Consider the following 23,187-nt stretch of genomic DNA (forward strand, 5'->3'; position numbering starts at 1 on the left):
TAGCGAGGAATGTAGCGAGAATTCTGCGGACCCCAATAATGACCATGGATCAACTTGTCCATTTTTTGAGTTCGCATCGAACCATGTCAGAGGAATGGTCCAGAAAAAATGCGAGCGGATACGATAAGATAATGACGGGGCCCCCTCCACGACTGTTACTGATCTTCGTCCAGATCCAATGCTCCTCTTTTGGTACGAGGCGTGCACAATTTGAGGCACTATGAAATCCTGAAAGAAATCGGAAGTAGAAAGGCTGCCCAATAACGGATAGTGCAAAGCTTGCTTGAAGCTGCAGTGCCGTTGTCAGGTCCTCGATGTTGTATAACTCTCCATGTCCGTGTGACGCGAGAATTAAAAGCTTCGCCGTAGGAATAAAGCGGATGTCAGACATGCTACGGCCTTCGCCGAACACGAACAACGTCCCTTAAATGCTCAATCCAGCTCTTTGAATGGTAGACAGGACGAGACCTATTCAGCTGGACCTCCTTGATGCCAATTCCATACGTACAACGTCCAGTATGTCTGACCTCCTAAGTAAATTGTTCAAAATATCGCAGAGTGTAAGGCGATCTCTGAGGCAGCGGCTCACCCATGTTTTGATAGAAAGGTTGTACCACCCTTGACTTCGCGGGGGGATCTACCGTTGACTATAAGGAATTCATGAGTCAAAGGATGTCCCTCGCCCGTAGAGATAGTGAGAAGGTGAATCTGGTACTTGAAGTCGGAATAGTTCAGCAATTTCAATACCGGTGACAATAAGGTCTTCCGCCTAATCCATGCATAAATAGGTGCCACTAGACGTTGAAGTTGGAGTGAGGTCATGGTATTCCAGTTGTAAGAAGGGGCATCGGTGTGCACTTCCTGAGATCAATAACTTTGGAAATGATATCTCCCTTGTGACACGCGGTCAAACTGATGCTGACTCCTGGCTAAGTTCAGAAAACAGACATACGATGGGAGCAGGCTGTTTGCCACCATTTGCCTAGCTTAGTCAGCAGTGTATTCAATTTCACCTGGCGAGCCAGGCCTCTTGAGTTTGGGCGTAATTAATGCAACATGCTAGTCATGGAAGGAGCAGAACAACAAGCCAACCCGACGCCTTGGTTAAGGACGCCAACAGCAGGATAACTAGGCCGCCACACTCAACATGCTCAGCGCCTGGCGCTAATCACGCTGCAATGCTGAACTGGACGGCAGGAACTGGCGGATGTGCGTACCGAATAGCAGCCTCGTGGCTTGTGGTTTAAGGTGAGTAATAAAAGAGCCTAGCGATGGTTAATAATCCAACTCACCACCCAAAATGCCAACCACTCCACTCTCTTTTGCTCTGATCCAACTCTGGATCGCCGATCCAGCGCTGCCATGGTCCAATCCGGTATGGCAGTCTCTAACACGCATTCCTGGCGACCCGTGGGCGTACGACCATGGTAGGGGTGTAACCCATGTCGCTGAATGGACAGTGGACACGGCTCAGGCAGTCGAAGCCTTCATGAATAAATGTAGGGCGGCCGAGGATCCCGCAGAGCACGCTGTGAAAGGGAAGGATAAAGACCATGAAGGTCGTACTGCGTGGAATGCCTGGGTTAAGACGTCATGGGCCAAATGGAACATCAACAAACTGGTTGACTGCATCTTAGAAGAAAGTGGTTGCGAGCCGCATGTTGTCATGGCAAGGTTGAAGTGCAAAATCACCGATGATGTGAGTTATGTGCTAATCTGTTTATCTCATAATATGATAAATCCGTAGTGCTTAGTTTCCGACGATGGAAGCTGCGCAGTTGAAGCATGCCATTTCCGTCAAATTGGCCGATGCATTGTTCGGTGACGATGCATTCACCGACGGAACCTTCATTGTGCCATCCATCATGACATTTATCACCGCATTGTTGGTATTGTCGTGGAGCAGGGCATCGGAAGGTTATCAAACGGCAGGTCGACAGTATCGAGAAGAAGGGTCAGGAAGTTGAAGAGCAATGGCTAGGTAAGTGGTGCAGATTGATCCGTTAGGGCGGGGACCTAACCGTAACGCAGTCATGACGGCCGCAAACTCAAAACTTACCTTAGTCAGCATCCGCGCCTACCTGAAGAAGGTGGAATCCTTGGTCGCACTTGTTAGCTTATTCAATGACCAGGAAATGATCGAGGACCTCATTGCGCGTCGTGAGCAAGTCAACGCGATGCTGACCGCTGTCGAGAAATATCCCATCGAGGCGGAATCTATGGCATGTGAGTGGGGTTTCAAATCTACAATATAAACCAAATATTGAGTGTACTCGTTTGGATCGATTAAGTTCGACAAATGATATTGTGGGTTTTACTGATTACATTGCGCTCGGGTGCACTATAAACGTTGACATCTTGAAACCTGGTTGCAGACATCACACGTCGAACTACAAACGTCCACTCCCCAGTGATGAAGTTTCTGAGCCGGACAAGAAAAAATCGCGTTATGAAGCTGGTGCAAGTTCCTCTCTCAAGTATGAAAGTAAGCATCATCTGTCATTTCCTCTAGATGATGAAACTGACTTTTCTTACCCTACAGATTGCTGACAGAACTATAGGTTTCTTTCTGCGACTCCGTATCTTGGTCCAGTTTACGGTTACTATTTGTTTCCTCGTATCTTATAGACTCTTAATTGCAATAGCACACATGGAAGACATGAAGTAACAAACTTGTTCAACATAAGATCGACCGAAGTTGAATATTGAATGTCCAGGCAGTATTGCCCACGCAAAGCCAATGCAATGCCCAACAAATTTTACCGATCCGCTTATATCCGCCTGCGCAGGTTTTTTTTTTCAAGTGAACTCTAGATCTATCTTTCAAGCTGACGGTCTTACGCCCTAAGCGTCTGTACGTGTCCATGTTCGGAATGGCAAGTTCTTGCGGCATGTCCAGATCTACAATCTATGCTCGTGTGCTATTCCAATGCATGTAAATGTTGCCGACCTTCGAGGCCTGCATAAGTATCATCGCTCTGTGTCCGAGTTGTAAGCCAATCAAATTCTGGTTACTCAATGATATGAATATGAACCGCAGGCGCGCAGTGCAATACGTATTGCACACACTTTTCTGAGCTTTGGAGTAATTTTAAATGATGGTTTCGGTTGGACTTAGTTCGGGGCTGCGGAACGGACGTCAGCATGAACTACATACTTACAGTACGTATATAGGGTACACACCCACGTATCATACGCTTACCGCTTCCGCACTATCTTGCTCAGGGGCGTATCAGTGACAACCTGCGTACTGAGGCTCGAGCTCGTGTAACATCAGCTTCCCAACGCCACAATCAAATCGACGGGATCAAATGATAGTCTCTCGAGAATCAGATCAGAACTTTTGAAATTTTCCCACTCGAAGCTGCGAAGCTTGAACACCTTTTCAATGAATGCATGTAAAGAATCAAGACGGTAATAACGGAAGTACATAGATATTATGAATCTGGCATATATGATGTACAACGAATTGGAGTTATGTAGTCTTCGACGTAGTTACATTTTTTGTCCCGTAGCATACGAGCGCCTATCCGTATATCTGCAAGCATAAATCCAATAGATGGTAAACAAGGGGATTTGTGAGAGCGGTTCCGTCAATGGTGATTACAAGCTAAAGGCATACAAGGACATAGTCCAACAACATAACACTTGAACGTACAGTGCCAAACAATGCACCTCCGAAGTCTACACCACGATCCACGCACCCGAAATAAGTACCCCACCCAAAATGCGCGTAATCCAAGCCCACGCACCTAAAAAAACAGCCACTAATCCAATCTCGGTAACTATGAATCAACAGCATTATATGTCGAAAGTGGAGAATGCACATATTCCTGCACAGACAGCACTGGTTTGCGTTTCGTCAGCGGTCGTGAGGCCTCGTGCCGCCGGAACACCATCTGCGCGACTAGCTGGGATATGCTCCCTATGACGCCCTTCTTGCGGCGTTCAGGACTCTTCCCTTCATTTACATCCATGCCGAGCTTGTCGCCCAGCTTCAACCTGAGCAGAGCTCCGACCTCCGCGCTCCTCTCCCGCTCCCGCTTCTTCTTCGACTTACGTGTGTACGTGTCTGTGCACTCTGGGCCATCGGGCAGCCCCTGCGCTGCAGCAAGTGAGCGCTTGCGCAACTCGAAGAGCTGTGCGAGCTCAGGGTCACCGTCCATGTCGTGCACAGAAAGGCAGAGATGGAAATCCTCGGGCGAGGGCGAGCGTGGGAGGGGCACATCCCTCGGATCATGAATGAACAGAAGTGGCTGGCTAGTGACGAACGGGACGCCTTGGGATGATGTGAGGGGCACAAATGCGGATTCCCCGGGGAGGAGGTCGTCGTCTGTGTCAGCACCTGGGAGCGATAGGAGAGATGGGCCAGGAGATGATGGTAGGTTGTCTGTGTCGTCGGGCAGAGAGGAGCAGGACCGCCTGCTGGGAGATGATGGTGGTATACGGGGGTAGCGCTTTTTCATGCTCTAGCTCGGGGAGACCTGAAAGGGAGAGATGAGGGGCTCTGAGCTCTGGAGGATCATCGATGTCCATGTCTGCCAATGAGAGCGCGGAACGGTGGGGGGAGGATGGGGGATGCTCATCTAGTTGATGCATGGGTATGTGTTGGTGTGATGACCAGGGTATGTGGAGGGGCACGAGTTTGGGACGGGGCAGATCAACGCCAAGAAGATAGGGCACCTGATCAGATGAGAAGGACGTTATTTCGTTGGATACTGGTATAGACACATCGCCAATGTCTTCGCTCCCTAAACAGGGAGACCAAGAAAAATTGGGGGAGGGTGGATCATTCCAAGGGGACTTCGCCAGACCGTGCTCGGGTGGTTTCCAGGGTGGTGATAGAGGCGAGAGCGGAGAATCCGATTCTGCGGAACTATCCGACATGGCAGATATCCCATCGTAAAAATCCTCTTCGAAATCACCCTGATGAGGAGTTGTGTGCCCACTCTCCTCAAACATCGAATCATCGTCATCATCTTCATAGCCTGGCAACTCCATATTACAGAGCAATTGCGTCGGCGGTGGCGTTAGAGGTCTATGACAAGCAAGGTCCTCGCGGCGCATAACGATAGGCGAGTCCAAGACGCCTGGTGAATGGGTAGTGAAGATGGGAGTAAATTCGCCTCTTTCTTCTGGTAATGGGATGGTGCACTTTGATGGAGAAGCGCTGGAGGGTGGAGTCGGGTATAAGCTCACCGGACCAGAGTGCTTCACAAGATTGGAAGGACCAGGCACGCCTTGTGTGTGTTTAGACTTGAGAGGGGGAAAGTCCTCCTCCGAAAAAAAGGAGAACAAAGGGTTACGGTTACTGCTGCAGCTAGGAATCGACTGCCAAGGTTGCGAGCAGAGTGGAGCGAGGGTACTAAACACGGGCTGCGGTTCTGGTTTGAGCAAGGAGGAATCATTCAGAGAGGATAGGTGTTGAACTAGGGCAGCCCTAGTCAAATTATCCCTGGTATTCATTATGTCCACCGATATTCAAGCCCTACAACGAGCGCCAAGTCTGATCAACAAAAAAAAACAAGCAGACAAAAAAACAAGAACAGAGAACTTACAATTGACATCAAAGGTTGCAAGACATCACAAAAGACAGAAGAAACAGAGGAATTTACTTTGGACGAGATATCGAATCAAAGAGCGTTGCAGTGCTTGACACCGTCTCCTCGTGCCCAACCAGACGCTTGTGGCTGAGAAACTCGTGTTCGGTGATTTCCTTGATGGGCCTGCAGGAGATCCACGATGTTGAACCACTACTAAATAAAGCACTATAGATCATTTCCTTTTATCTAACGCATTTATCTTTACATCAACCGTGTCACCTGCTCTCTAACACCTGACAACGACATCATCCTCAATAATTAGGTCTTCTCAAGTGCTGAGACCCGATCCGATAATGTCTCTTCGCCCTCAGTGGCATGAGGCTCCAACTCCGTACTTTTCACCCCCCTTTTCGTCAATGCATACTCCCTACACGCCTCTATACTCTTCTTCAATTCCGGATCGTCCTGTGTTAGCGCAACTACATTGATCCCCGTAAAATTGAGTTCCAGAAGTTGCGCCACTTTAGCCAGCAGATCGGGATTAGGAGAATATGTCCCAGAATCGTTATCAATCACCAACTCCCATCTCACACTGCTATCGTCCGTATAATCGGAGAAGTTCTCCCAGCCACCTTCTGGGCGAGGGTGAAACTCCCCTCCGTACACTACGCTTTCTGCGCAGTTGCTATGCAGTGCATGCTTCGATGCAAAGTCTACGAAGAATGTCGCCCCTGTCTCTGAGAAACGGAAGGTCTCGTCTTCCTCGGTGATAACATACGTGTATACTGCGGGTTTGATGCGATTTTCAAATGCGCTATTGCCGTCACCCGATGTTCGACGCGAGTTGCCTCGCAGCAGCTTGAACACATCATCGGCACTTGTGATAACCCCAAAACCATTCAAAACGGTCCGGGCGTATAACATGCGGTGGCCAGCCATGATGCCGGAACGCACTGCAATTGATGTAGGTCCTTTGAACATTGCCTCTGCGGCCTTGTAATCGTGGTTCCATCGTTGCACCGTATCCCCAAAGATCTGTGGAATGCCTTTCATATAGATTTTCCATGTCGAATACAACCGCGTGTCCCTGAGATGAGTAAGAACACCCATTGTTGGTGAGTCGTGTTGAGAATAGTGGATCGGGCCATCAAACGAGTATGGTAGTGATCTTGAATCATGAACCGACGGAGAGGATTCGATCTTGAGAGATGATAGAATCAAACGTTGATAAGCACAATCTATGGCGATCAAATGTGGGGCAGACATACGTTCAACCAAAATGACCCTTTATTTCGACCAAGACGCTTGCCGACTATTTCGACCTCTTTCGTTCCTGGAGTTACAGTGGTCTGAAACACACCGACATCATTATCTAACAGTGCTCCAGTCTCTATCTCTCGTACTACCACCGACAAGGTAGCTGTGGAAGGAACCGTCTTTACGATCCAAGTCTCATCCCAAACAGGGGAGAGGGTATTCGGCTTGACAGACGACCTGCGAGAAAGTAGGCCAGTGTCAATAAACAGACAGTAAAATACTCACGTGTACGAAACCTTGTCGTCAAGTGTAGCGTGAAAACACGGGTTCATCGTGCCAATAACATGCACCCTTGCAAGATCCGACGCCCCAATAAACTTCAGAACCCTTCATTTGCACCCAGCACGCCTCAATGAAACAAACGCTTACCCTGATAACCAGATCCACGTATTTGGTATCTACATGGAACTCCTTCGCCGCGAGCTCGATGGCGTCGAGGTGACTGTGGGACTTGCCTTTGGCGCTCTGTAGAGTGTGGTGAGCGCTTTCCATGGGGTCTTAAAGACAAATAGTGTGAGAGGACGTCGGTGGTCCATAGAGATGTTTCAGGTTTTCAAGCTGCGCACACCAAGTACAGCCTGAGGATATTCGGTTATTCGGTTACGGGAAGGTGTATCCGATGAGCTCAAACCTTACTTTAGGGTTAGGGTTACATAACCTAATAACCGACAGCTGCTCCAAGGTGGCTAAGACTAACGAGCAACGAGCATGGCCTCTGTGGTCTACAAACGAATACTGTTTCAGTCCCGTAAAACGGTGCGTACAAGTAGTAGAAAGGGAGTCAGGTGGAGATCTCGCTAGCTCGCAGTTCCCTCAACAAATCGACCCTGAAGAACATGTTCACGCTGATATATCCGCGCGGCATCTGAACACCATGCGTCCTACTCCCAACTATCGTTCCCTAGCGCCTGAGAAAGTTCCTCTAAGTGTGCCTTACACGCTGTCAGACGATCACGATGGTCAGGATGAACGAAACTGTGTGATAAACACCATCCGCCACGAATGCGCAGCATCATATCTGACCGCCCATTACAGTTCTTCATCCTGCGATAGCGGTTATCGCATTCATTAAACGAGAGCGGCAATAACATCACGGGCGCAGCACACGCGGATGACTTTTGATACCCAGGATAATAAGCTAGTCCGAGTTGTTGAGTGTCACAGTGTGGTGGCTCTTGTCATACCGATGACATGGTCAACAGGATCCGCTGTTCATTAAATCAGCGGTGATAACCATCCAGTAGAGAACGGCCCGCCGCCCATTGAGAGGCGAAGATAACAATTAAGTAATCGAGTGATGCACGTGTTGACGCAAGATCCAGCCTGTTGGTGAATGCGCCAACTTGGGTAAGTTCATGGGGACAAATCAACTTGTGGCTGGATGGACGTATTTGTATTTGTCGAAATGAATGATGTTCGAGGGTGTTGGCTAGCTGATGGAGTTAAGTTCCAACCAGACTGTACATGACCGGCGCGCCGCGAAACCTAATCACCACTCGAACGGGAAAACTACCAGCTGGAACTTATCCATCGGGATATATTTGATGCTGACGCCAATTATAGCAGCTGTGAGGCCATATCTGTGACTAGGGCACTCCATTACGGTGAGGTATATCAATACAAGTCAGAATTTACTGATCGAAATTTGATCTCGCACAGCTTGGAGAGCTGTGAGTGTAGTTGTCCGTTGAGCCATGCGACATCATCGTCAAATAGAATCTAGAGATGATCGATGATCGCTCAGGCGGTTGTCTGTGGCAGTGGCGAGAGCCGGAATGGGCCGTCGGGTGCATGCAATGATCGTTGCGGAGAAACGTTTGCTGGCTGAACGGGATTGGTACGTTATTTGAACCCCTACATCTTCGTGAAGGTATTGCTGGAACGCGTTGAATTCCAGTCCTAAAATCTATTGTATGAGGAGTGAAAAACTTGAAGTTTGAAAGAACTTAATGACATGGACAGATGATAATATTGTCGCTTTTCAGAAAATCATGAAAAGGCTCAAGGGGGACCGCCGTGACGATATTTTGAATTTGGGGCGAGTGATGTGCGCATTCTATAGCAGTCGGGAACAACAAGTGGTTATCCGATGATGATCCTCAGTGAAAACTTTGCAGCTCTAAGTTGGCTTCCCAACACAGCCACATTCACAACACGAATCTCCCAAGGCACGACACATCAACGATTTGCGGGGTATTAAGAAATGGAAGAATACATCATTAGAAATTCATACATCAGTACTATACATGGCATTATATGGTACGAACTTCGCTCAAGGTCCTCAAGCCGATATGACAGATCTTCCCAAAACGAAGTTCGTCCTTCGTGACATCATTCAATCAATTATTCTCTATGGTCGAGAAACCAACATCCACGCTGGCTCTCATACGACCCCCATAACGAATCGTCAGAAAAATGATCCTATATAAAAAAATTAGTGTCAGTCTTCAATCGTGCAGTCAAAAGAACCCTGACCCTTGTCCGAGAAGTGCAAGAACAGCCACAATGACGTCCGTCCACGCAACACCAATGTGTTCGATCGATGGGACAACAAGGGCGGTTGCAATAGATAAAATGAATGATCTGACACCGCTGGAAGACAATTGAAGATGAGTTAGTGAGTTGCGACTGCGTGGGTCACGTCATATGATGAAGACTGACACGTTAGCAGCTGTGATTTCTGCGCTTCGCGAATGCACTACATCCACATTATAAGAACCAATTGGGTTTAACACGAAGACCACCTTTAAGAAACAATGAGTTGAGGGAAGACAGACTAGCCGCGAGGACCTACCCCAATTCCATTGACAAAAAGACACAATAAATTCAACACAAGACCGATCGGACCGCCAACATACGCTGTGAGCAGCCCCGACACTCCAATGGATAATGGAACCATGAACATCCCTCCGATCCACGTCGCTCTCAATCGGTCTTCTGGAGACCACACTCCTTTGCGCTTCTTCTGCCACTTGCTGATTACAACATCTGATAAGCAGCCAGCAAGCGGTGCCCCGACTATCAAAGATTGAGTTGATGATCTGCGACCACAATCATTTATACCTACTGAAGTTTCCGAGTCCATTGGGGAGGAAGCACGCTCCAATAATGGCTTTGTTCGTGATGCCATACGTTACACCCTATATGTACCGCAATTAGTTTGCGATATGGAAGATGACTATCAGCTTACGATAGTGTACGCCAGCGGTACGAGGAGAACTGCATCATTTTGTGTGAGAACGCACTGAGGAGTTGTATCGACTCACCATAGTCACTGATGAGCGCTAGACTCGACGCAAGCATCTACAACGCACACAGCCAAGAGTTTGTACCGACGCAAGGTACGGGTTATACGCACTCACAACCGCAAATAGGTTCGGACTCCGAAGTAGCCAAAGACAACTCAGAGGATTCACCCATGTGATATGGATCCATCTCCTTCGCTTTAGTTTATCGATGCCCAATGTGCCGGGATGGCTCGTCTCAGGAACAGAAACGTATATTAGAAACAGTTCGAGCAAGCCCCACACAGCAAGGGAATAGTGCAAATTGCGCCAGGACCAATACTGCGCTGCCACACCTGTTCAAATACCATTGCTAGATTCAGCATGCCTAAACATCCCAGAAAAATATTTACCTCCAAGGAACGGAGCAACAGCAAACCCGAAAAGCATGGCCTGAAATAGCCGTGTCAGTATTGCAAAATCAATAGATCATCCAATCACAATGATCCCTCACACCCAAGAATATCCCAATACCAATGCCGCGCTCCTCCAATTTGTATATGTCACCAATGACGCCAGCACCCAACGACAACCCTCCAGAGCATCCGAAGGTCTGAACGAACTGCCAGAATAGTAGACCCCACAACGAATTTGCCATCGCGACACCACAGCTACCGACGCATAAAAACGGTATCCCGCATAAATACATTTTTCGGCGTCCATCTGCACGATATTTATAACTTGAGACAAACGACCACATCATGAATGAACGCACAGAAAGACGAATACGCAGCCCAAACCAGCGTTCCGACGGCAGTCGCAAAGGTCGACAGACTGACCGTCAAGCTATATTAGAAAGGCACAATTTAAGCGCTAGTTGCTACATCGTTTAGCCACATTACGCACCTGACAGCAGCATGTGTGGAATGAAGTTCTTCAGCTACCTGAGGGATGGAGGGGACGAGTGACGCTGCAACGAACTCTGATAGATATCGTTCATCAGCATGTAGTGTATTCGAACACCTAGACCACCTACTTGGTAACAAACCCGCACAAGAGACAATGAACACGATCCACCTCTTCTGACCTCGCGTAAACCGGTCATAAACCACTTCGTGCGAAGTTTTATGGTCATCGCTGCTTGACGTTAGGAGGGGGCTTTCTTCTGTAGCCATGATCCCGCGGGATCATGCACAAACGCTGCGGAAGAAACGTATACCATGATAAAGGTTTGGGTGCTTGAAAAGAAAACGGCATCAAATGAGCTGTCGCGGGCCGGGAACAGATATGCACCAATAGGACTGCTTGCACTGCCAAGAAGATGGTAGCTATTCCGGTGTACTGCCTTGAGGTGCTGATCACCTGTGACGTAGCGAAGAGCGGCTTATCGAGTGGCGTATCGAGTGGCGTATTCGGCTCGGAAGTTCTTGAGTCTTGACACAGTGGAGTACAATTAATATTACGTATATTAGTTAGGCTGCAAACAACTTGAAGTCTTACTAGAAAAGTACATGACAGTCATGTCATGACTGCAGTTGGAACTTGGCAGTCAAGCATTGGTGCTCTACTGAGATCCTAAATTGGGACCCAACCATTAATTGGCACGTCAGTAAAGCTGAGAATATGGATGAAGGTGCAATGAAACAGATTCACCGACGGCGCGTAGAAAATTTGCGCGAACCGGACTCGAATCGGACTAGAACCGGACTTTAACCGGCTTTTTATTTGCTTCCGAGTCGGGGCCAACTCGGATGCTCTCCAATCTTCAATACAAATTGTCCATTCTCGAAGTTCCATTGTTTTTACATAATGAAGCTTCATATATACTCCGAATTCACGACAGCCTCCCCGAAATCTTCTCGCCCCATACCGGCAGCTGGTTCTGCACACTGAAGTGTTTCTCAGACCTTGATGCCATCGATGGAGCGATAGATCCAGATTAAAGTGTTGTTTTCTTGCGAAATGTACTAGGCTGGTTACGTCTGGCTATCACCAATGGCTTCACTTCTAGGCACGTTGATGGCCGTGATAGATGACGACGACGGTATTCACCGACCATGCCGAACACACATCGTACGAGAACGTTCACGTTGAATGGCGCAGGCGCACTCTCCATCACCCTAAAATCACACCTCCAGATGGCCTTTCCCTCCCATACGCCTTCGCACTAGACAGTTCGAACCGATTTGCGTCCAATACCGATAAGACTAAGCATGTAATTAAGTTTCCCGGTGAACTGCGCCACCGGCATTTAGCATAATGCATCCTGCTCAAGATGGCCCCGACCCGATGAGTCTATTGGCAATTTGACGAATATATTATCCATAAATCTTGATTCTAATCTGTTGCTTTTCTTCGAACAAACGAAGATAAATCTATGAATTGTTCTCTATCGTCGATAATCCAACATCCACGCTGGCCCTCATGCGATCACCATAACGGATCGTCAAGAAAATGATCCTGGAAGAAGAAGAACCGAAGCAATACGTCATTATGCTCATCTTGCATGAAAGGAGACTCTCACCCCTGTCCAATAATAGCAAGCACAGCCGCGATGATGTTCGTCCACGCAACGCCTATGCGCTCGATCGATGGAATGATAAGAGCAGTCGCAGCAGATAGAATAAATGACCGGATCGCTCTGGTAGTTAAATCATTGAGTTTAACTTTGATAGCCGCACTGTATCATAGAGACTGACGCGCTAGCAGCTGTGGCTTCTGCGCTTCGAGAGTGCGCTACATCCACATTGTAAGAACCAATTGGATTGAACACGAAGTCAACCTATAAAAACCAGTGAATCACTTCGCGCACATGGTGAGAGCCTAGCTGAAAGAACTTACGCCCATCCCATTCGTAAAAAGACACAATAAATTCAAGCAAAGACCGACCGGGCCCCCAACATACGTCGTAATCAGCCCCGATGCCCCAATAGACAACGGGATCATGACCAGCCCTCCGATCCACGTCGCTCTCAAGCGATCCTCAGGAAACCACACTCCATTGCGCTTCTTCCGCCATCTTTTGACTACAATGTCCGATAAGCGGCCAGCAACCGGTGCGCCGACTGTTAAAGATAGTGTCGGTGAATAGTGATTTCCATGGTGCGCACTTACTGAAGTTTCCCAGTCCGTTTGGGAGGAAACATGCCCCGATGATGGCCTCGTTCGTGATACCATACCGGGCGCCCTGTGCCATGATCAGGATACGAGATGGAAGATGACTGTCAGCTTACGATAGTAAACGCCAGCGGCACGAGGAGGACTAGTTTATTTCATGTGAGAATGCACTATACAGTGGAAGTCAGCGCACCAAAGTCAGTGATAAGCACCAGAGTCGACGCAAGCATCTACATCCCACATAGAACCAAGAATTTGTAACGAGTACGCAACGTACACCATGAATGCACTCACGGCCGCAAATAGATTCGGACTCCGGAGCAACCAGAGACTGCTCAGAGGATTTACCCATGTGACTATGGATCCATCTCCTTCGCTTTAGTTTATCGATGCCCAATGTGCCGGGATGGCTCGTCTCAGGAAACGAAAGGTATACAAGAAACAGCTCGAGCAAGCCCCATACAGCAATGGAATAGTGCAAATTGCGCCAGGACCAATACTGTGCCGCTGCACCTGTTTAAATACATCGTTAGATTCAGCATGCCCAAACATCCAGAATATATTTACCTCCAAGAAGCGGTGCAACAGCGAACCCGAAGAGTGTAGCCTGAGAAAGCCACGTCATTCACACAAGAGCGGTCAACATCTGATAGGATCACTCACACCAAAGAATATTCCAATAGCAGTCCCCTCTCCTCCAATTTATAGATGTCACCGATAACACCAGCACCTAACGGTATTCCCCCAGAACATCCAAACGTCTGTACGAACCGCCAGAATAACAGACTCCGCAATGAAGTCGACATCGCGACACCGCAGCTTCCGATGCATAAAAACGGCATGCCCCACAAATACATCGATCGTCGTCCATCTACAGGACTGCACTTAGGAATCGAAACTACGGCGAGTTCACGACACGCCATGGATACACGCACAGAAAGACGAATAAGCAGCCCAGACCAACGATCCGACAGCAGTCGCTAAGATCGACAGACTGACGGTCAAACTGGAAAACCCGCTCAATAATAAAATATTATATTCAATAAACCTACGACACGCACCTGACAATAGCATGTGTTGAGCCAAGATCCTTAGCTATTTGAGGGATGGAAGGCACGAATGTCGATGAGACGAACACTGTTCGCGTTCATCAGCATCACACCACCGTATAAGCAGTACACTTTAACTACCAGCACTCACTAGGCAACAGACCCGCAAAAGAGACGATAAATACGATCCACCTCTTCTGGTCGGGCGCAAACCTGTCATAGATAGTTTCATGCGCGGTGGACGTCAACAGGGGACTGTCTTCTGAAACCATCGTGAATTGCGAACAAAACCTCTTTGACAGTGCGGGAAAGATTTATATGCATGAATTTATATGCATGCCCAGCCCCTGTCAAGGACTCAAGGTCACGGTGATAGCAAACGAATATATAAAAAGTCATCCTGTGACCAAGATAAGTGCTACGGACCGGAAGAAGTAGCAAGACGTACTCGTGTTGGCACTAAGCATTAGAATAGCTCGACGAGGTAAATTTTGCTGCCTCGAGGCGAGGAAGAAGCTAGAGATTTTCTCAGCCTGTTGGTGCCGGGCTTGTCACGTTGAAAGACGGTGTGCGTTCGCGGTAAGCCTTATCTTCCGATTCGTATGGCGCACGTCTGGGAAAGCTCTCAATGAAAATGATGGGAATTGTCAAACATGCATACATGTATTCATCTGGCCTGCGCGAGCCAGGAATGATTGTGTCACAGAAGAAGAAAACAAAACGCAAGATGTTCGACACCAATCGATACGCAATCTCACCACCGAATGACCATCAACTTCGCCTCAGCGCTTTGAGCTATCAAGCTTCTCCGAGTCTAACAGGCTGAGACGCGTTGAGTTGGGGTATTGAGCCACATAGTTCTGAGCTGCTGCACAATTTATGAACAAAATCTTCAATATTGCGAGACGTAGCTCGATGAGATGAGCGACAGCCAGTGAATCCGCAATCGCTGAACTTGTATAAATTCATGAGCGAGACCTCATTGCAGACGTAAAGAACAGCAGGCCGCCGTGTGCACGGTGATTGTGAAGACTGAGGTCCGAGGCAGCTCCCGTGGCACCAGGGCCGTTCTTGTGCGTCAGGAACTGACCATGAGTGTGCATTGTAGAGAAAGGAAACATGCAGGCATGGGTTCATTGATAGGCGATCATGATGGTGTGAAATTAGCGATTGTCAGTGTGAGGTGGGCGGAATGATAATCATGATTACCAAGGTACCGGCCAAAGTGAGACGATCCCCTAGCAGTCGCATCTCTGCATTTGTTGTAATTCCAAGAGTAAGGTCACAGTTTTCGCAACAGGGTGAGCGATCCAATGTGTATTTACATGATGTTCAAGCTTTAAGTACGAAATAAACATCAGGAAGCACAGCACTGTGATGCTGCACACAAGGTATATATGATTGTGAGAGTGTCTAAAAGCAAAGCCCTACTGCAAAGGCAGGCCATCGCACCTAGCCTGAATGGTATTGGGAGCGGATGACATTTCTGTGAAAAGTCTGAAATGAACAAAATGACCGAAAAGTGTATATATACTGACCTGCAATGACCTGACCGGGGCAGTAACGAGCACCCGGGGCGAAATCGTGATAGGGACTGAGAATATCGGTGACGCGAATACGTATGGAGCGGGCGACTGCCAGTCAGTGAGCAGGACGTCGAGAGGCGTGGAAGGCCAGGGGCTATCGTCGTTAGTGGCGATAGCGCGTTCCATGCAGTCTTGCGACTCGATCCCGATAAGAGGAGATAGCGCTATACGAAAATCAGTTGAGCTATGGTTTAGGATATGTGCTAAATCTGCGTACTCACCATTCCTTGCCACCCAACTCCACAGCACGAGATGGCGTGCAGGCAGCCCGTTCTCCGCCGCCTCAAGCATGTATCAGAGAATCTTGAAGTTGGTAGTTCCCTGGTGGTGTCGTCACTGACGTCGAGGAGGGATGAGCGGGGTAGGTCGTGTGCGCGAGGTGTTACGACAGTCTGTGCGTGCAGGTCTCGACTCTCAGGCTGTGGTATGTCGTCCCCTAGGTCAGGCTTGGTCCCACAGTGTCGTCCAAACGATGCGAATCCCACTGCCTCACGTATATCAGGAGATGTTGAAGTAGACGGCTCCGTAGTGGTGTCTGCATCCTCGCCGGCGTGGATGGTACTTGTTGTAGCCTCTGCAACTGTGAGCGGCGGCGGTTGACGCGGCGGTGTCATAATGGGCGTAGATGTGGAGAGGAGATAGACACGACGAAGAAAGAGAAAGAGTATTTATAAAAAATAGCATACTATTGGTTTGAATTCCAATCATTCCACGCGTGTTGCCGTGACCAGTTAAGGCAGAGCGAAAACTTTGGATGTGAATTGGAATTGAAGTTGGATTGTCCTCGGCGAGCGCCGAATTATGGTTTTCCTCCCTCCGATCACAGTTTCGAAGGAGAATCACGTTTGCGTGGGGCAGATCACGGTTTCGGTCATGATTTTGGTGGGTGGACAACACTTCTCCTCGGGCGTTTCCGACCACCGATCACTTGGCAGGCGTACAGTTGGTTCTGCGTGGCTGTTTAGGGGGAAGTAACCCTCTTTGAGTTTGTGAGCGCCGGGGCCAAGTCATTGATTGTCATAGTACGGAACTTAGATACTCAACTACAAGATATGCGAGCTGGGCACAATGAGTAACAATGATTACGAAGGAGATATTAAGTCAAGGCAGAAAGGATACTCGGTTTGTAAGGTCAATCATGTATAACACAAATGATTTATGGCAGAAGCTCAGAAAAAAGTACAGACGCCGCGGCCGAGACGAGGAGATGATCAGCAAGCATCAATAGCAGAGTATACGCTTGCAGAAGCCTGCCACTTGCTTGCACTACTGGTTCCTTGTCATCCTGAATATTTCCAGCTATGTGCTATCGCCGTCCACGTTGTCGCCTGTGATGCCTGGAATTTGCAGCTGAGAGTAGCACTGAGGGTAGAGAACTGGCTGCTGGGATGGTGGGTGTGGTAGTAGAAGGCATGGGACTGCAGATGGAATGCCAAAATCGGTGAGAACAATGAAAATAAAGGGGAAACACACCTAACATACCTTGGAGGCACTGCAGCAGCGAGTCGCTCGATAAGGCCACCTTTCTCACTCGCACGTTCAACCCATGCTCACGGCACAGCGCTTGCAGTTGCTTCACGGTGAGGGTTTTGCTGCAGGAGGGGAGTGTCAGTGTCAGTGCATGCACTTTATCAGCGATGAGAAATCTGAGTCATAGACCTTGTAGTATCATTGCCTCTAGCATACGATGGTACAGACTCAGGATTCCCTGGGCGCAATAGTTTGTTAGTGTAACGTACATAGTGGAATATATTAACTCACCTTGTTGATGGGAAGAGTGAGGACTTACGTATGGGCCCAAGTCCTCCTGCTGGCTCGAGTCAGTGAGCGCTTGTCAGGAAAGCAGGGCACTCGCCGCTAGTGTTGTTGGCAGAAGTCGGGAGTTTTGCCGGGCCCATAGCAAAACTCAGGTGCAAGGGGGTGCAGAACCTGGCGGAACTCCAGGGCATCTGGGACTCGCAGAGATATAGTTTAGATATGATAACACAGATGGTTTGAATTCAATGGAGCACGAAAACCGACTGTTGACTCCCTACTTGAAGTAAGATAGTGCTGGCGGCCAAACAGATGACCTTTCATGATGGAAGGGCCATCCAATCAATTCTGAAATTCACCCACTCAAGATCTGATCCTCTTGATTGTGGGGCATGCAGGCGAAGTAGAGCGTACATTCTGTGATCTCAGCACAACACAATCTGCGTGACGGTGTAATCTATCAGTCAACACATTCGAAACACTCGGAAAAGTTCGTGTAAACCTTCGACACCACAGCGCCATGAAAGCTGCAGAGGCTGGGAAGTCCACCCGTCATTGACATGCTCACATGTACACTTGTGAAGAGGTTGGCACTACTGTCGAGATTGCACAGGGTCTTGAAGCATCCTCCATGTGGTCACCTCCGAGTCAACTCTCGACCGAGCCTTGTGACGCAGATGACCTTCTTGAGAGAATATCTCGCCCGACGATGTGGCCGCTGAATTTGCGGCTCTCAAAGGACGGAAAAGTTCCGAGCATCGACGAACTTGGAGTTGAAGTGCTCGAGGGAAATTGGACAGCAGAAGCAAGCCTGGGTCAACGACAGCATCGGAGCCAGTAGTACTAGTGTTGACGGCCATCGGATGGGCATCCATGAGGAACGATGACACAATTCACGTGAACCGTGAACTGGTAGACCTGGTGAACGACGAGGGCGAACGAACGTTTTCGCCTCAGTGTCAAGGGCGGGATTCCCTTCTAAAAAGGACATTTCCCGGGGGAACAGCCAGGTCACGTTTCGACTGTGATTTTACCTGCCAATCACGTAAAAGCGTGATCTCCCGCCAAAAACATCGTCTGGGGTTTCCAGATGCCCTCGTAATTTTACGCAGATGTACTTCCTACTTAGTCACTCTTCACTTCTTAGTACTGTATAGTGATTCACCATCGACACTCAGCCCCCCGTTACGTAACTTGTCGGTACTCATAAGCAGCGTGCTTCGCATTGTTTTCTCCTCAGCGTTTGTTCTGACTCACGCTGAGGTATGTCTTGTTATTCTTGTAGACCTCACTCGTAGACTAATGTAATCTAGACTGAATTGTTCTAGGTACATACCAATATTAGCGTTTGTTCTGACTCACGCTGAGACTGACTCGTTCTAGTCAAGAATATTCACAATGACTCGGAGGAAAGGCAATTCGTCGAGGGATTCGACTCAACAAACCCACACATCTAGCGAAGGAACGGCTCGTGAAAGTTCGGTACGTGGTTTTTGAGCACTTAATTCACTCCACTTCAGACATTGATATCGATGAATCCTTCATCTAGCACCGACCCCGTAGCAGAGTCAATCGGTTTCTGGAGAAGGTTAAGAGCGGCGTGAACAAGTGAAGAACCTCTGTGAGTCTACGAGCATGCGTAATGAGTGTCCTGGAATACGATTGCCATAAGCGCTCGAGGGATTCCCGCAGCGACAGCCCTATTCCCCCAAATGCCAATCATGAACGTGCTTCATTGACCTCGGTAGGTTCCCACACTTGCCCTCCAGTTTCTGCGCTCTCTCTAAATTCTGGTGGTCGTGCACGTTCAGGCGGCTCCGTCTCGTGTGCAAGTGGAGGCTGAAGCCCAATCGGCACTTCAGGATACTCGAGAGGCTGCAGAGGGCATACATTCACTTTCAGGACATGCGACAACCGTGGTTTCTCTTGTTCAAGACGCACAAGAGGACCTCGATGCTGCAGACAAGTTCCAGGAGACATATCTCAAACCCCTCAGGATATTCGATGCTGTTATCGGAGAGATCGCGGATGTATGGGACCCTCCTCTCAATCTAAACTGAACTAATTCCGTTCTACAGGTGCATCCATATGCAAAGATGGCACTGGGCGTGTTGTCTTGTGCAGCTAAAGTATGTTTTCCTTTTCTCTTTCCCTATCTCCCACTGTTATTTAACAATCATTCATACAGATTATTCTAGTGCAAGTGAATCGCGACAAAGCGGTACGCGAACTTCTCGAGAAGTTAGGTGAAGTTTACAGCTTCATAACGCAAGACGAGATGCTTGGCCAAATCTCGTCGATGCATGCTATCATTGGAAAGATTTCTCAGCAGACCCGTGAATGCGCTCATTTTATCAAAAATTATTCGGAGACCAAGAGCTTTTGTGAGTGTTACAAGCTTTTGCGCTCTGTACTGTCTCGAGCTTCCACCATTATCATAGGGAGCAGACTTGGAAAGGATGTCCTCTCGGAAACGGACGATACGATCAAAAAATACAATGACGTGTTCGATGGGCTCATGCAAAACTTCCGGGACCAGGTTGCTCGCCACGTAGCCATAGGCGTCTACGACATAAGCACACACGTCAACGACATAGCCATACACGTCCACCGTATCGGTAAGGGTTCGGACGTCCTTGTGACTTGACATATATTCATACTTTTTCAGAAGAAATATTGGACCTCAGCAGTATGACTTATGCAGATGGCGCGGGACTAGATACCAGAAAAGAATGCCTTGAAGGGACCCGCACGGAAATCCTTTCCGACATCATGGAATGGGTCAACAGCACTGAGGACAATGTTCAACGCGTGCTGTGGCTATCTGGCCCTGCAGGCAAGGGCAAATCGGCCATCGCTCACACCATTGCCAAGTGGGTCAACGACGTGGGAGGGCTTGGTTCGTGTTACTGTTTTGATCGCCAGCGAGAAGCAGACCGTCGCCATGAAAAGATCTTTTCCACGATCGCGCGCGACCTGGCTGACCGTGACCCGGAGATGAGACGGGCATTGGCGGATGCAGTTCAGGCTGCGAGTTCGCTCAAGAAGACGGCGGATATCATCCAGCAGTGGCAGAAGCTTCTTATCGAACCACTGGAGAAGTCATCTGGCTCGTCTGGGGAACCCATCGTGATCGTGATCGATGCACTGGACGAGAGCGGTGGAGTAGAGACACGGAAAGACCTCCTCAGCATTCTGGCTGGCAAACATCAAAACACCGCCGTTCCCAAAATCACAGACCTCCCTGGCAACTTCCGATTCATCGTTACCTCTCGCCCGCTTCATGACATCAAAGACAAGTTTCGTGGTGTTCAGCATATTCGACAGATGTCGATGGATGATATTCCACCAGCAGACGCAAAGCGTGACATCCACACTTACGTATCCAAGGAGTTGGAAGGGCTGGATTTCCGGGACAGAGAGTTCGCAGTCCTCGCTGAGAAAGCTGATGGACTTTTCGAGTGGGCGCGTCTCGCCTGCGGATACATCAAAGAGTCTGGTATGGTATATCCAAAGGATTGCTACGAGGCTGTGGTGTCACGCAATCCCGCTAAGAGAAGCCCGCTGTTGCATGACATGTATCGCCTCTCGTTAACAAATATCATACCCGGGGATACATCTCTGCATTCGCAGGAACTGCGTTTGACTGCATTAGCGAGATTTCGCTCAGTGATGGGACAAATACTAGGCACAGCTGAACCCCTTCCTATAGCTTCTCTGAACGCCATGAGGCGCCATTTTCCAACGCAAAAGGACGATTCCGACGTGGAGCTTGTAGTAAAAAGGATGGGCTCCCTCCTCAGCGGCACCACTAACCCAGATTCCCCAATCCGACCCCTTCACGCATCCTTCCATGATTTCTTAACGGACGAAATATCCAGCGGAGAGTTTTTCATCGACATGTCAAAGGCGCAACGTGACCTTGCATTCGCGTCACTTCGAGTGATGGAACACGGCCTTCGCTTCAATATATGTAATTTAAAGTCGTCGTATTTGCCTAATAGTGAAGATCCCGGGCTGCAAGAACGAGTCCAAACATGCATCCCCCCACATCTGTCATATTCCTCTCGATTTTGGACTTCGCATGTACGAACCACAACCTTCGACAAGGAGCTCGCGAAGGAAGTGAAATCGTTCTTCAACCACGAGCGGCTGTTTTTCTGGCTCGAGTTACTCGCCTTGATCAATGCGCTCAGCGGTGCAGGTTCTGCCCTTCCGCCCACTGCCCAGTGGCTGAAGGTGAGCACACTGCTACTGGCTGTCTGATAAAGTGCTCATGCGCGACCACAGGGTCATTCCGAATTCAAAGATGTCTCGTCGACCGCAATGGACGTACAGAGGTTCATTCAAGTCTTCGGTGGCTTAATTTTACACAGCACGCCACATCTGTATGTATCAGCACTCCCATTCTCGCCTGCCAACTCTCCGCTATCGAAAACCCTTTCTGCACGGTTTCCGAATACTCTTCATGTGGCATCTGGACGTGATATGAATTGGCCAGCTGTTCAGACCGTGCTCAGGGGGCACACTGATGGAGTTAGATCGGTCTCGTCCTCGCCGGACGGCACTCGCATCGTCACTGGTTCGCAGGATAAGACTGTTCGGCTATGGGATGCAGGGACTGGGGAGCCAGTCGGTGAGCCCTTGCGGGGGCACACTGATTCAGTTTCGTCGGTCTCTTTCTCGCCGGACGGCACTCGCATCGTCACTGGTTCTTCTGATAAGACTGTCCGGCTGTGGGATGCAGGGACGGGGGAGCCAGTTGGTGAGCCCTTGCGGGGGCACACTGATTCAGTTTGGTCGGTCTCGTTCTCGCTGGACGGTACTCGCATCGTCACTGGTTCTTCTGATAAGACTGTTTGGCTGTGGGATGCAGGGACGGGGGATGCAGGGACGGGGGAGCCAGTCGGCGAGCCCTTGCGGGGGCACACTTATTCAGTTTGGTCGGTCTCGTTCTCGCCGGACGGCACTTGCATCGTCACTGGTTCAGAAGATAACACTGTTCGGCTGTGGTATGCAGTGATGAGCCAGCCGTCGCGACAGCGCACCAAGTCAAATCACACAGCATGCTCGGATGAACATCGTACGATCGAGGCTACCACTACCATGACATCGAGCACTTTGAACAATCGTTTCATTTGCTTCTCGCCAAACTCCATCCACGCGCTGCGCAACACCTCTGAGTTAACGGAGGGAGCATCCCATAGCGACTGTAGTTCGATCCCCGTTTTCCTGAATATTGATAGTGGATGGGCGGTAGGGCCCAAACGTCGGTTGTTATTCTGGGTACCACCCGCTTCTCGACATTCACTTTGGAACTCTGGGACTGCATTAGTGATACCCAGAGGTCCTGAGCTTGATTTGAGCCGCATGGCACATGGACAACACTGGCAAAAGTGTCGAGAGCAGTGGGTCTCTTCAAAGCCCTTTCCGTTCACTAAAATCAACACTTGCAGACCTTAGTACCACGTTGAACAATGATCACAGCAATGGATATATTATGGAGATTTCAAATACAAATTAGATTTGACCGAGTGTACAATGGATCATACTTCGTATTCTATTCTATTCCGAGTTTAAGGTTGTCCATGCGAAC

General features: G+C 49.0%; 7 protein-coding genes across 7 annotated transcripts; 2 read left to right on the plus strand and 5 right to left on the minus strand.

Annotated features, from left to right (window-relative positions):
* Positions 1–1,024: 1,024 nt before the first annotated feature.
* Positions 1,025–2,672, plus strand: DFJ58DRAFT_821412 (uncharacterized protein). The gene is made up of 5 exons (XM_041392023.1): positions 1,025–1,699; positions 1,755–1,889; positions 1,918–1,981; positions 2,032–2,485; positions 2,543–2,672. The coding sequence occupies exons 1-4, from the start codon at positions 1,301–1,303 to the stop codon at positions 2,253–2,255; spliced, it is 822 nt and encodes a 273-aa protein (XP_041236245.1). The 5' UTR covers positions 1,025–1,300; the 3' UTR covers positions 2,256–2,485; positions 2,543–2,672.
* Positions 2,673–3,387: 715 nt separating this feature from the next.
* On the minus strand, positions 3,388–5,751 carry DFJ58DRAFT_821419 (uncharacterized protein). Its single transcript, XM_041392024.1, has 3 exons — positions 5,559–5,751; positions 4,448–5,488; positions 3,388–4,425 (listed from the first exon to the last, which is right to left on the minus strand). Exons 2-3 carry the CDS (start codon positions 5,464–5,466, stop codon positions 3,786–3,788), a joined length of 1,659 nt encoding a protein of 552 aa, XP_041236246.1. The 5' UTR covers positions 5,467–5,488; positions 5,559–5,751; the 3' UTR covers positions 3,388–3,785.
* On the minus strand, positions 5,745–7,543 carry DFJ58DRAFT_691517 (uncharacterized protein). Its single transcript, XM_041383390.1, has 5 exons — positions 7,497–7,543; positions 7,230–7,438; positions 7,086–7,177; positions 6,812–7,037; positions 5,745–6,743 (listed from the first exon to the last, which is right to left on the minus strand). Exons 2-5 carry the CDS (start codon positions 7,350–7,352, stop codon positions 5,862–5,864), a joined length of 1,323 nt encoding a protein of 440 aa, XP_041236247.1. The 5' UTR covers positions 7,353–7,438; positions 7,497–7,543; the 3' UTR covers positions 5,745–5,861.
* A 1,508-nt stretch (positions 7,544–9,051) lies between these two features.
* DFJ58DRAFT_217848 (major facilitator superfamily domain-containing protein) lies at positions 9,052–11,425 on the minus strand. The gene is made up of 13 exons (XM_041379296.1): positions 11,121–11,425; positions 10,991–11,066; positions 10,860–10,930; positions 10,599–10,807; positions 10,498–10,537; positions 10,223–10,440; positions 10,127–10,163; positions 10,051–10,079; positions 9,928–10,000; positions 9,655–9,878; positions 9,522–9,604; positions 9,336–9,452; positions 9,052–9,281 (listed from the first exon to the last, which is right to left on the minus strand). Exons 1-13 carry the CDS (start codon positions 11,257–11,259, stop codon positions 9,200–9,202), a joined length of 1,398 nt encoding a protein of 465 aa, XP_041236248.1. The 5' UTR covers positions 11,260–11,425; the 3' UTR covers positions 9,052–9,199.
* Positions 11,426–12,459: 1,034 nt separating this feature from the next.
* Positions 12,460–14,650, minus strand: DFJ58DRAFT_917990 (major facilitator superfamily domain-containing protein; the record flags this gene model as incomplete). Its single annotated transcript, XM_041395564.1, has 13 exons — positions 14,402–14,650; positions 14,263–14,338; positions 14,137–14,207; positions 13,867–14,072; positions 13,769–13,808; positions 13,479–13,714; positions 13,395–13,431; positions 13,318–13,346; positions 13,199–13,271; positions 12,926–13,149; positions 12,784–12,866; positions 12,609–12,725; positions 12,460–12,544 (listed from the first exon to the last, which is right to left on the minus strand). Exons 1-13 carry the CDS (start codon positions 14,520–14,522, stop codon positions 12,460–12,462), a joined length of 1,398 nt encoding a protein of 465 aa, XP_041236249.1. The 5' UTR covers positions 14,523–14,650.
* A 902-nt stretch (positions 14,651–15,552) lies between these two features.
* DFJ58DRAFT_821442 (uncharacterized protein) lies at positions 15,553–16,707 on the minus strand. Its single transcript, XM_041392025.1, has 3 exons — positions 16,058–16,707; positions 15,789–16,000; positions 15,553–15,736 (listed from the first exon to the last, which is right to left on the minus strand). Exons 1-3 carry the CDS (start codon positions 16,448–16,450, stop codon positions 15,703–15,705), a joined length of 639 nt encoding a protein of 212 aa, XP_041236250.1. The 5' UTR covers positions 16,451–16,707; the 3' UTR covers positions 15,553–15,702.
* Positions 16,708–18,159: 1,452 nt separating this feature from the next.
* DFJ58DRAFT_917992 (uncharacterized protein) lies at positions 18,160–19,830 on the plus strand (the record flags this gene model as incomplete). Its single annotated transcript, XM_041395565.1, has 8 exons — positions 18,160–18,406; positions 18,832–18,854; positions 18,975–19,073; positions 19,141–19,199; positions 19,284–19,335; positions 19,403–19,621; positions 19,670–19,720; positions 19,780–19,830. Coding segments are annotated over 8 exons (801 nt in total), but the record flags the coding sequence as incomplete, so codon positions are not given.
* Between the last annotated feature and the right edge of the window lie 3,357 nt (positions 19,831–23,187).

This window comes from Suillus subalutaceus, assembly GCF_016647625.1.
Source record: "Suillus subalutaceus strain FC151 chromosome Unknown DFJ58scaffold_232, whole genome shotgun sequence".
In the NCBI taxonomy this organism is placed as follows: Eukaryota; Fungi; Basidiomycota; class Agaricomycetes; order Boletales; family Suillaceae; genus Suillus; species Suillus subalutaceus.